The sequence below is a fragment of the Pristiophorus japonicus genome, chromosome 17 (genome assembly GCF_044704955.1).
Source record: "Pristiophorus japonicus isolate sPriJap1 chromosome 17, sPriJap1.hap1, whole genome shotgun sequence".
Lineage (NCBI taxonomy): Eukaryota > Metazoa > Chordata > Chondrichthyes > Pristiophoridae > Pristiophorus > Pristiophorus japonicus.
This window is the reverse complement of record NC_091993.1, coordinates 110,586,252-110,597,425: the sequence shown is the minus strand read 5'-3', so window position 1 is coordinate 110,597,425 and position 11,174 is coordinate 110,586,252. Positions and strand designations below refer to the sequence as shown.

Here is an 11,174-nt window from a genome sequence, read left to right as displayed (position 1 = left end):
GGGAATAACTCCCCTGCTCTTCTTCGAAATAGTGCCATTGGATTTTTTTACATGCACCTGAGAGGGTAGACAGGGCCTTGGTTTAATGTCTCATCTGAAAGACGGCACCTCCAACACTGCAGCCTAGATGTATGTGCTCGAGTTCCTCGAATGGGACTTGAACTCACAACCTTCTGACTCAGAGGCGAGGGTGCTACCCACTGAGCCACAGCTGACAAATTAAGGACAACAAAAGAATAGACAAAATGCTTCTACCCAGGGGACAAATGTAAGACAGAGAAATGTGAGGAAGTAACGTGATACGATCTTTATTGAGGAATAATAATTGAGAGTAACAGGACATGAGAAAGCTAAGGAGAAGGCAACCCGATTCAGCTCATCGACTCATCCCTTTAGTATTCCAAATCATCCAGTCTAGTAATCACCTGCATGTTGTACTCCACTAATGTCATTAACTCTGCCACCTTGCCTGGTAGATCATTGCAAATGTTTACCACAGAAGTTGATCTACTTGTTCCATCACCATAACTTCTTAGTTAATAATTATCTGTTGTAGGAACTATAGAGACAGCGCATGGTTCCTCGAGTACCACAGTCCCATCGTCTACAGCAAGCATAAAGCTGCAGGGACACTGATCTACTGAGTCCAAGAATGGGGAGAGTGTTTGGTTTAATTGGTAAGTATAGTTGTTTTTTAAATCAAGAACATTGATCAAATCTATATACTTAATCTTTAATTTATATAGGACAGAGTTAATGTACTGATGTGTTGATATATATTTGCTATAAACTAAAGATATTAAATACTAAAGTGTTGAGCTGTGATTTACTTGCTATACTGTGTGTTACGTATGATGTACCTGCTGTTTGCTGAAGTTCAATAACATTCCTTTTATTAAAAAGATGAAACCATTCATCCTATATACTATGAAACATGATGCATCATGGCCTGGAAGTCCAATGCCCTCGAAAGCAGGTGCGCAGAGTGTGGGCATGCGCTACACGTGCCTGTTAGTAGCGACTTAAGCAGCACGTAATATTTGTGCTACCTGTTAATTATGTCATGAAGGTGTGCAGCCACCACCACGCACGCCACACGTTGGCTGCACGCCCAGCGGGGAGGCCAGATATCGGGCATCAATGACACCACTTAAAGGCATCCAGCAATCTGGCCGCAGAGAAGAAGGAAGCTAATCCAGAATAAATGATTGAAGGAGGTTTTGAGCAGGCTCCAAGATGCTTAGATGCTGCACTGAAGGCCCTTGTGCAGGCAGTGGAGAGGTGGAGGGACATCCTCTTCTTCCCCCCCGCCCCCCCAACACCCCCCCTAAACACCCCAGGCATCTTCTTTTCAGAGAGTGGGAAGACATCGCTAAGCATGTCAATGCCAGGAGGATTGCATCCAGAATATGGCTGCAATGCCATAAGAAATTCAATGATCTAACTAGAGCTGTTAAGGTAAGAAGACTGCTCTCATAGACTCTGCTCAGAGCTGCACAACTTGCACCCTCATTAATTACGACACTGATGGCACTCACAAGACACCCCTCCTGCTACCCTTCACTCTCCTACGAACACTGCACCACATTTCATTGCACCTCCTTCTCATATTTACACACTCACCACTATTACCCACAACTCAGATCTCATACACAGGTTACCAACTATTCTACCATGACAGCCACATTCTCCAAACACCTCACAAGACTCTCACTAACACATCCCCTTCTTTCTTGCAGGAGAAGAGGGCACACAAGATCAGGCAACAGGCTCTAACTGGAGGAGGAAGAGTACACCTACAGACCCTCTCCCCCTTGAAAAGTGCATGCTGCTCATCGTGACCAGAGGGAGAGTGCTGACTGGCATTACTGGAGAAGTCACGCAGGGCTTCATTTATTCCTCTTTGTTTCTTTTGACTTTAGATGTTTTCAACCCCCACTTCTTTCGCTCTGCTCTCCCTTCACACAACAAGCTAACCCTTGTCCCTTTCTTTCATTTCAACTGCCCCCTCAGCCAGTCAAGGAAGAGGAGCCCAGCCTTCCAGAAGATGATCACTCCATCACTCGATCTGACTCTCGCAAGCACCAGCTCAGATACTGGCACCACGCGGATTTGAGAGGGTAGATTAGAGGAGCTATCTGCATGCGGTGACTCGCTAGTCATGTGTGCAGGAAATAGGGCAGGGTGATGACATCGCACAGGTGCAAACTCACCGGTTCTGCTGCAGAGGACGCAGTTGAGGGTCCAGGTTACCAGGAAATGTTAGGTGCACTGGCAGCATGTCAGAGAGCACCAACTTGTCTCCACACTTTGCGAAGAGACAAATCTGTCCAACATAGTCAGAGCCTTCAACATCACAGTGGAACCCACCATGGTGGAGCCTCTTGTGACAACTCCAGCAGCCTCCGTGGCAGCACAAACTGTTGCCATAGAAGCTCATAGGGCTACTATGAGGGGGAGAAAACAAGTGCCTGCTATTCACTAGAAGGTAACGACCCTATTTACCAACTACATATAAATTAGCTGCATAGATTTAGTGTCAGTTCAGGAAATGGCACTTTTCTGGTCAATCAAATATTACAGCCAAACAACAAATCTTTTATAATTTGAAAAATGTATTGTATTCTACACCAGAGAATGAATCACCCCTTTAAATAAACTTCATGCATGTTTTCCTTTGTTTTTTTTTCTAGTGGGGTTAATCCTATTGTCCCAACTACAATTGGGTAAGTCATAGTATTACTGCCAGGTAATTTTGAATAAGGGTGAAAGGTGAGTAGCTTTATTACGAGTTTATATTTTCTGTTTTTAGGCACGAATTACAAACTGATTTGTTATTTCACAAACTGGGCCCAGTACAGACCTGGAATAGGCAAGTTCATGCCTGAAAACATCCCCCCTTGCCTCTGCACCCATCTAATCTACGCGTTTGCTATGATCGATAATACCCACAAGCTGATGACCAAGGAATGGAATGACGAAATTCTTTACATATCATTCAATGATCTCAAAAAACAGTGAGTAGACATGCATTTCTCATCAGTTCATTTGTGTGCTGTCGGTTTTCCCACCCTCTGGTTATCATGCATTATATACAACAGCAAAATCTTACCCCCACCCCCTACTTTCTCCCCTCCTCTCATAAAGGTACTGACCATTAGCATTTTTTGGGGGACAGTCCACAGATGCACTCTTCGCATGTGATTCCATAATTACATAAGAACATAAGAACATAAGAATTAGGAACAGGAGTAGGCCATCTAACCCCTCGAGCCTGCTCCGCCATTTAACACGATCATGGCTGATCTGGCCGTGGACTCAGCTCCACTTACCCGCCCGCTCCCCGTAATCCTTAATTCCCTTATTGGTTAAAAATCTATCTATCTGTGACTTGAATACATTCAATGAGCTAGCCTCAACTGCTTCCTTGGGCAGAGAATTCCACAGATTCACAACCCCTGGGAGAAGAAATTCCTTCTCAACTCGGTTTTAAATTGGCTCCCCCGTATTTTGAGGCTGTGCCCCCTAGTTCTAGTCTCCCCGACCAGTGGAAACAACCTCTCTGCCTCTATCTTGTCTATCCCTTTCATTATTTTAAATGTTTCTATAAGATCACCCCTCATTCTTCTGAACTCCAATGAGTAAAGACCCAGTCTACTCAATCTATCATCATAAGGTAACCCCCTCATCTCCGGAATCAGCCTAGTGAATCGTCTCTGTACCCCCTCCAAAGCTAGTATATCCTTCTTTAAGTAAGGTGACCAAAACTGCACGCAGTACTCCAGGTGCGGCCTCACCAATACCCTATACAGTTGCAGAAGGACCTCCCTGCTTTTCTACTCCATCCCTCTCGCAATGAAGGCCAACATTCTATTTGCCTTCCTGATTACCTGCTGACTGTTAAAGGGTCTCACAACTGATTTTAATCCTGTTTCCACAAACATTTTCCAACAAGAGTCACTGAATGACAATTAGAAGGTGGAACCTGGTCCAATTGTTTCCCCCTAATCCAAGGAAGGGGAGGTCAATTGGACTGTTGCAAATGCTGTCCCAGCTGAGATCAGGTAACTCTGCAGAGAACAGGAATCAACCCTGGCCCCTCCTGTTCTGTACGACTTTCCCCAGCTAAGAGGTAGTTAAATATTTCTTAATGAAATTCACTTGTTAGCCTTAAATGTAATTTTTGTTGCCATTTCACAAAATAATGGCAAAATGTACGCAGGCTACGAGGGTGGAGGTATTGCAAGATCTGTTTTGGAATCATGAAGTAGAACAGGTAAATGTGGACAAACACCTTTGGACTCGTCACCTCAATATGATCAGATTTGAGATCCAATTAGAAAGGGAAAAAGTCAGTACACAAACAAGAACAGCTGATTGGCTTAGGGCAAATATATTCGAAAGATATCATCATCATCATAGGCAGTCCCTCGAAATGAGGATGACTTGCTTCCACGACAAAAAAGGATGAGTTCACAGGTGTTTCAATGAAGGACCTAATATTCCAGATCCCGAACTACATCCTCAAGGGTGGAAGATGCCTGTGCATGAATTTTTTTAACATGTGGTGGTCGTTGCACACCAGCCACCACACGGGCTTGACAGAGCTAGGTCTTGGTCCAGTGGCAAGGGTAATCCAAGACGACTGGAGACCTGCTCTGCTGCACGGACCTAGTGCGCACACATATCACAGTGTGGGCTGGCCCATGCTGCCCCCAAACTCACACCGCTCTGTCGCCCCGATCTCGCTGCTCCTGCTTTACCTGCCCACTGTAGACTGTACATAGCGGACTATGGATAAGGACGAGCTCGCTGAGGTGAAGTGGAAGGAGAAATTGGCAAACAAGACTGTAGAGCAACAGTGGGATTTAAAACAAAATCAATTGCGAAGTTATAGAACAATTATATTCCATTTAAAAAGAAGATAGCTATGAATAGTTTTAGGATGCCATGGATAAATAAAGAGATTAGAAGAGGGCCCATAAGGACTATAAGAATAATAATGAAAAAACTAAAGGAGAATTTGAGATAAGAAAATAGCTTAAGAGTAGGATAAGGAAAGCTAAGATGGAGCATGAGGAAACTAGGTTAAAAAAAAATCAAAAAGAAGAGCAAAGTATTTTACAAGTATATCAGTAAAAACAGATTTGTTAAAAGCAAGGTAGCACCCCAAAGAGGGGAAGATTGTCGATTTATAGATGATGATCAAAAGATAGCTGAGGTACTTAATGGCCCTTAAATTCCGGTCGAGCTCTTCCCGCGGGCAAACGACAGAAAAAGAGAAAAAAGATGCGCACTTACCTGTTGCTGGGAGCCTGAGGCCTTCCGTGACTGCCCGTCGCAGAACATACATGTGGGGACGTGCGTAGGCCGGGATCTGGAGACAGCAGCCAATCAAGTGTAGTATAGATTCTCATTCATAGTAAGTCCGGAACTCCTATTACTATGAATGAGAAACCCCCACAAACACCGAAAACACAATAAAAAATAGAAAATAAACTATATATTTAACATTCATTTAAATTAAAGTTCTTATAAAAAAAATATTTTCTCAACTTTATAAAAAGTTTTTTTAATGAAGCCTTAAAATTAACTTACCATGGTGGGGAGGGTTTTTAAAAATAACATGTGTTTTTATAACTTTATTTTTAAATGTTTCTGTGTATTTTTAAACACTTGCATTTGTAAAAGTAGGCTATACGCCTGCTTTTTCAGGTGCAAGATTTTAAAGGACATTTGCAGAGCAAGACATTCGTAAATGTCAGAAATCTTGCCCTGCAAGTGTCCTCGCTCCTGAGATAGGGAGGATCTGACAAGCCAGAAACTTGACAGATCGGAAAAGCTGGTTTTCAGCGCATGCGCATTGCGGGCTGAAACCCGGCTTTTCCGATGCCTTCCCGGTTCCGTAGAAACTTCGTATCGCAATTTCAGGGCCATTAAGTATTCTCCTTGGTCTTTAATAAAGAGAAGAATATCGGTGAGGGGGTGAATCCTGAGGCAGTTGAACATAAGAACTAGGAGCAGGAGTAGGCCATACGGTCCCTCGAGCCTGCTCCGACATTCAATAAGATCATGCTGATCTGATCTTGGCCTCAACTCCACTTCCCCGCCCTCTCCCCATAACCCTTGACTCCCCTATAGTTCAAGAATCTGTCTATCTCAGCCTTGAATATATTCAATGACCCAGCCTCCACAGCCCTCTGGGCTAGAGAATTCCAAAGATTCACGACCCTCTGAGAGAAGAAATTCCTCTTCATCTCTGTCTTAAATTGGCGACCCTTTATTCTGAACCTATCCCCCCTAGTTCTAGATTCCCCCAAAAGGGGAAACATCCTCTCAGCATCTACCTTGTCGAGCCCCCTCAGAATCTTATATGTTTCAATAAGATCACCTCTCAACCTGCTCAACCTTTTCTCATAAGACAACCCTTTCATCTCAGGAATCTTCTCTGAACTGTCTCTAATGCAAGTATATCCCTCCTTGCAATAAAGGAGGGATATACATTCCATTTGCCTTCCTAATTACTTGCTGTACCTGCGTGCTAATGTTTTGTGTTTTATGTGCGAGGACCTCCAGATCCCTCTGTACCTCTTGAGAGCAAGACGAGGTGTATTTAGGATGGATAAAAGTTACATTTTAAATGAATTGGTTAGGAAGACAAAGTGCCAGAGTCTGACAGGATAAATCCTACAATTCTGAGGGAGGAGATTACCAAGGCTCTAGCTATTATAGCCCCGATGTTAAGTGTCAAGCATGTTTGGGACAAGCAGGGTTTGGGCTGGGCAGGAAAACCCCACGGAACATTTTAACTTCCGGGTACTCATTTGAATTATTCTGAACTGTCTCCTACCCAAAGCCGGCAGGAATGCTGCCAAGGATGGCAGGTGGAAGCGGGAATTTCCACAGGAGCTAGGTGCCACCAGGGCATAGGTTTACTGCTGGGATGCCGTGGCTGGTAGAGAGAGATGAGGAGGCCCAAGAATTCCGTGCAGCACCCAGGGTTACACTCCTGCTCCTCGTAGCCCACAAGCAACCCTCAAAGAAATGATAAAAAATGGCTTACCATGGCCTCTTCTGGGTTCCCTGCCAAGTTTTGCTGGCAGCTTTGCTGCTGTGTTAAAATTCAATTTTAAAATGCTCATCCTTGTTTTCAAATCCCTCTATGGCCTCATCCCTCCCTATCTCTGTAATCTCCTCCAGCCCCACAACCCTCCGACATATCTGTGCTCCTCCAATTCCAGCCTCTTGCGCGCCCCCAATTTTAATCGCTCCGCCATTGACAGCTGTGCCTTCAGCTGCCAAGGCCTAAGCTCTGTAAATTTCTCCCTAAACCTCTCTGCCTCTCTATCTTCCTTTCCTCCTTTAAGATGCTCCTTAAAACCTACCTCTTTGACCATGCTTTTAGTCACCTGTCCTAATATCTCCTTAGGTTGCTCGATGTCAAATTTTGTTTGATTATGCTCCTGTGAAGTGCTTTGGGACCTTTTAGTACGTTGAATGCGCTATATAAAGACAAGTTATTGTTATTGTGTGGGATTCCCGATTTAGAAACATAGAAACATAGAAAATAGGTGCAGGTGTAGGCCATTCGGCCCTTCGAGCCAGCACCAACAATCAATAAGGCCATGGCTGATCATGCAACTTCAGTACTGCATTCCTGCTTTCTCTCCATACCCATTGATCCCTTTAGCCGTAAGAGCCACATATAACTCCCTTTTGAATATATCTAACGAACCGGCCTCAACAACTTTCTGTGGTAGAGAATTCCACAGGTTCACAATTCTCTGAGTGAAGAACTTTCTCCCAATGGGTGACATCAATGGACGGGGCTTTTGAATGTTAAGTAGGCCTCTGCCTGCCTGAGGTGGGCTTCCCTCCCAAACAATTTTTGTGCCAAGTTAAAATAGGAACGAGCGTGAACCACCCGACAAAGGCTTGCTAAAGGGGTGGAAAGGTTGTGAAATAAGACAACAGGGAAGCTCTTTGCAGTTTATGCTACAAATTAATTTAAAAGACCCATTTCTGCATAGAGAATTGACCAATTTAGTGACAAGGCAGAAGTGAAGTTGATCTGTGAAAGATGGCGGGGTTGTCAGGACCGATGTGGGGCACATTTTGTCTCAGTACCGCATCAATTTACAGTGTAAATGAAGCGATGGTGGATCTCACAGAATTTACACCCGAGACCCACCCGTTAAAGTCAAAATGGCCGACCAACACTCCCGTCTGAAAAAGGCGGGAGCCTCCTTTAAATAATTAAATTGGGGCCCTACGGCGGTTGTAGGGTCCAGATGCAATCTTCAGGTACCAATGGGCAGACTGCGCCACCCAGTGGCAACGGATGTAGAACAGCCCAATCAGTGGTCCTTAAAGTGGCTGCTGCAGAATGCTCATCGCGGCCCCACTGCCGGAATAACCCACAAGCCCCACCCGAGATTTCTTGCCCGCCAACCATAGCATGTAACTTCAAACTCAGATCTGTGGAGCAGCTGCCCGATTTTCTGCTACCCCACTCTTTGGCAAGCTGGCAGCTAGCTAATCCAATTCAATAAGGTCCGACCATGGAAGTATTGTGTATAGTTTTGGTCTCCTTACCTAAGGAAGGATATACGTGCCATAGAGGAAGTGCAATGAAGGTTCACCAGGCTGATTCCTGGGATGGGGGAATTATCCTATGAGGAGAGATTGAGTAGACTAGGCCTATATTCTCTAGAGTTTAGAAGAATGAGAGGTGATCTCATTGAAACATACAAAATTCTTATAGGGCTTGACAGGGTAGATATGAACATTAGAATTAGGAGCAGAAGTAGTCCATTCAGCCCCTCGAGCCTGCTCCGCCATTCAATGAGATCATGGCTGATCTACCTCAATTTTACTTGCCTGCACTATCCCCATATCCTTTGATTCCCTTAATATCCAAAAATCGATCGACCTCTGTATTGGTTATACTCAACAACTGAGCCTCCACAGCTCCCTTGGGTAGAGAATTCCAAAGATTCACCGTCCTCATAGGACAATCCCCCCATCCCAGGAATCAGCCTGGTGAACCTTTCGGTAAGGAGACTATCCAGGGTCTCAACAAGCCCTATATAATTGCAGTAAGACATTTGTACTCAAATCCTCTTGAAGGGTAGGGAGAGGATCGAAGGAGTGAGAGAGATGATCAGAGGGGGGAAAGGATCAAAGTGGGGAGAGAGGAGAGTGGATCAAAGTGATCGGATTGAATATAAATTAAGGACCTTAAAGGGACCCAAGTACTGGGAGGAGTTGCTCCTATTTTTTTGGAGCAACTAGTTTAGCTTGGAGTATCTTAGAAATCACAATTCTCGGCATTTAGTTTGCTGCAGTTCTAGTGAGTTAGTTTAGTTTTGTTTTAGTTCCGTTTTTTTTCAAAGGGGGGGGGCGTTACCAGCCACTTACGCCTGTTTTGCAAGTTTAGGCAGCAAAATGTTACTCCAAAATAACTTAGAATGGAGTAAGTGTCAACTTTTGTACGCTCAGAAAAACCTTGCGTACACTTTAGAATTAAGTGCAGGTAAGCCAGAGATGGGGAGGGGGGAGGGGGAGGGAAGTTAGAGGGAAGTTAGGGGATTTTCCAAAGCATTAAACACTTCACTTTTAAAAATAAAGAATCATCATCAACAATAAATGATAAATAAATCAATAAATAAAAAATAAAAAATCATTCAATAAATCAATAAATAAAAAATAAAAAGTTCCTACCTCACCTACCCGTTCGGGAGCACTGGGAGCCCGGCCAGGGCTAGGGGCTGCGTGCTGCAGGCTGGAAATCGGCACACTGCCCGCACCAGGAGCCCATTCGGTCAGGGCTTGGGCCCCTCCCACACAGCCAGCAGCACACACACACAGAATCTGGGGGCCAGGAGCGACTGTGCACGCGCGCAGACTCCACTGCGCACGCGCGCAGCTGCCGGCACTCTTTATGGCCCAGGCCCAGCCCCTCCCGCTGTTGTGATGAACAGGCCTGCTGCACTCGGAGAATTATTCATTTTTGGCGCGTTTTTCATTCCACAAAATAGGCGGGCCTCTTGGAGGTGCGCCGTTCTAGCGGATATTGGAAACTTGGGCCCCTTCTCCCTGGAGCAAAGCTGATTAAAGGAGGAATCTAGCTGTTATGTCTTTAATACTCTTATGAATGACTGCACAAGGTCTAGTATTGCACTTGAGCTGTTGTGACCTTGGTCCCATTTATTGTAACTTTAGAGTGAGGCACAAGCATGGTGGGCAGCCTTTTATACTGGGCCCTGCACACCTATGCAGGTGATCCTCGGTCTCCCACTGCAGTGCCCTCTGGTGGCACACCTTATGTGACTACAGTTAGTATACATGGTCTACATACATGACATCACTTCCCACCAAGTCTTTAATGCAAATTGACTCATGCATTGACGGTGACCTGGGCTTTGCTCTTCCTGGTTGACCATTGGAGGGTCGTTTCTAGCTTGGGTGGGTTGGTAGTGGGATTTGTTGACAGTGGAGGTCCCAGTGGTTTCTGGTTGTGAGTCCATGACTACTCCATTCTCCTCCCCGCACAGGGATCATGCTAATGGCCCAATACATGCAAGTTACATTCAAATTCATCACATGGGTTTTACATTTACATCTTGGTACATTTGTTGGGTTGATTATAGTTGCGTTTCTTTTTGTGTGATACATTTACATGATCAGTACAGGTATCTCAGTACAGGTACACAAGGACAGTCTAGTTCCAGCACGGCCGGATGAGATCCGGGTCGTCTGATGGCAGCGCAGCGCCCCATGCTAGTGGGTCTGTGGGCGAGATGAGCTCATTTTGCTCGAGTTGCCGGAGCTCAGGGTTCTTGCCGTTACTCCTAGTGTCGGGCAGGCCCAAAGACAACTGATGTGTCTGGGACCTCCCTGTCCTTTTCGTTTGCACAGTGTCGCTGCTGCTCCCTGGGAAGTGGTCTGAGCGAGTGAGCGTTTCATCTAAGCGACGGTGGGGCTGCCTCGTCTTGTCTAGCAGTTCGCAGGGGACTGCTGACTCGCTTTCCTTGAGAGCACCGTTGTGAGCACTCTCTAGTTTGGGATCCTGGCTGGTCCAGGTCCCGTTCAGAGGAGCCGCTGCGGGTGACCCTTCGCTCTAGGGCATTGCCGTGGTGGCGAGTGGGTTTGTGGGCTGCGCCTTTTCCACT

General features: G+C 45.4%; 1 protein-coding gene across 1 annotated transcript in view; it reads left to right on the top strand.

Moving 5' to 3' along the window:
- The first annotated feature begins 652 nt into the window (after positions 1–652).
- The window catches only part of LOC139227907 (acidic mammalian chitinase-like), a 62,655-nt gene continuing 52,133 nt past the window's right edge, over positions 653–11,174 (top strand). Inside the window, exons 1-3 of the mRNA XM_070859049.1 lie at positions 653–677; positions 2,694–2,726; positions 2,813–3,017. Coding sequence (XP_070715150.1) covers positions 653–677; positions 2,694–2,726; positions 2,813–3,017 — 263 coding nt within the window. The remainder of the gene's footprint in view (positions 678–2,693; positions 2,727–2,812; positions 3,018–11,174) is intronic.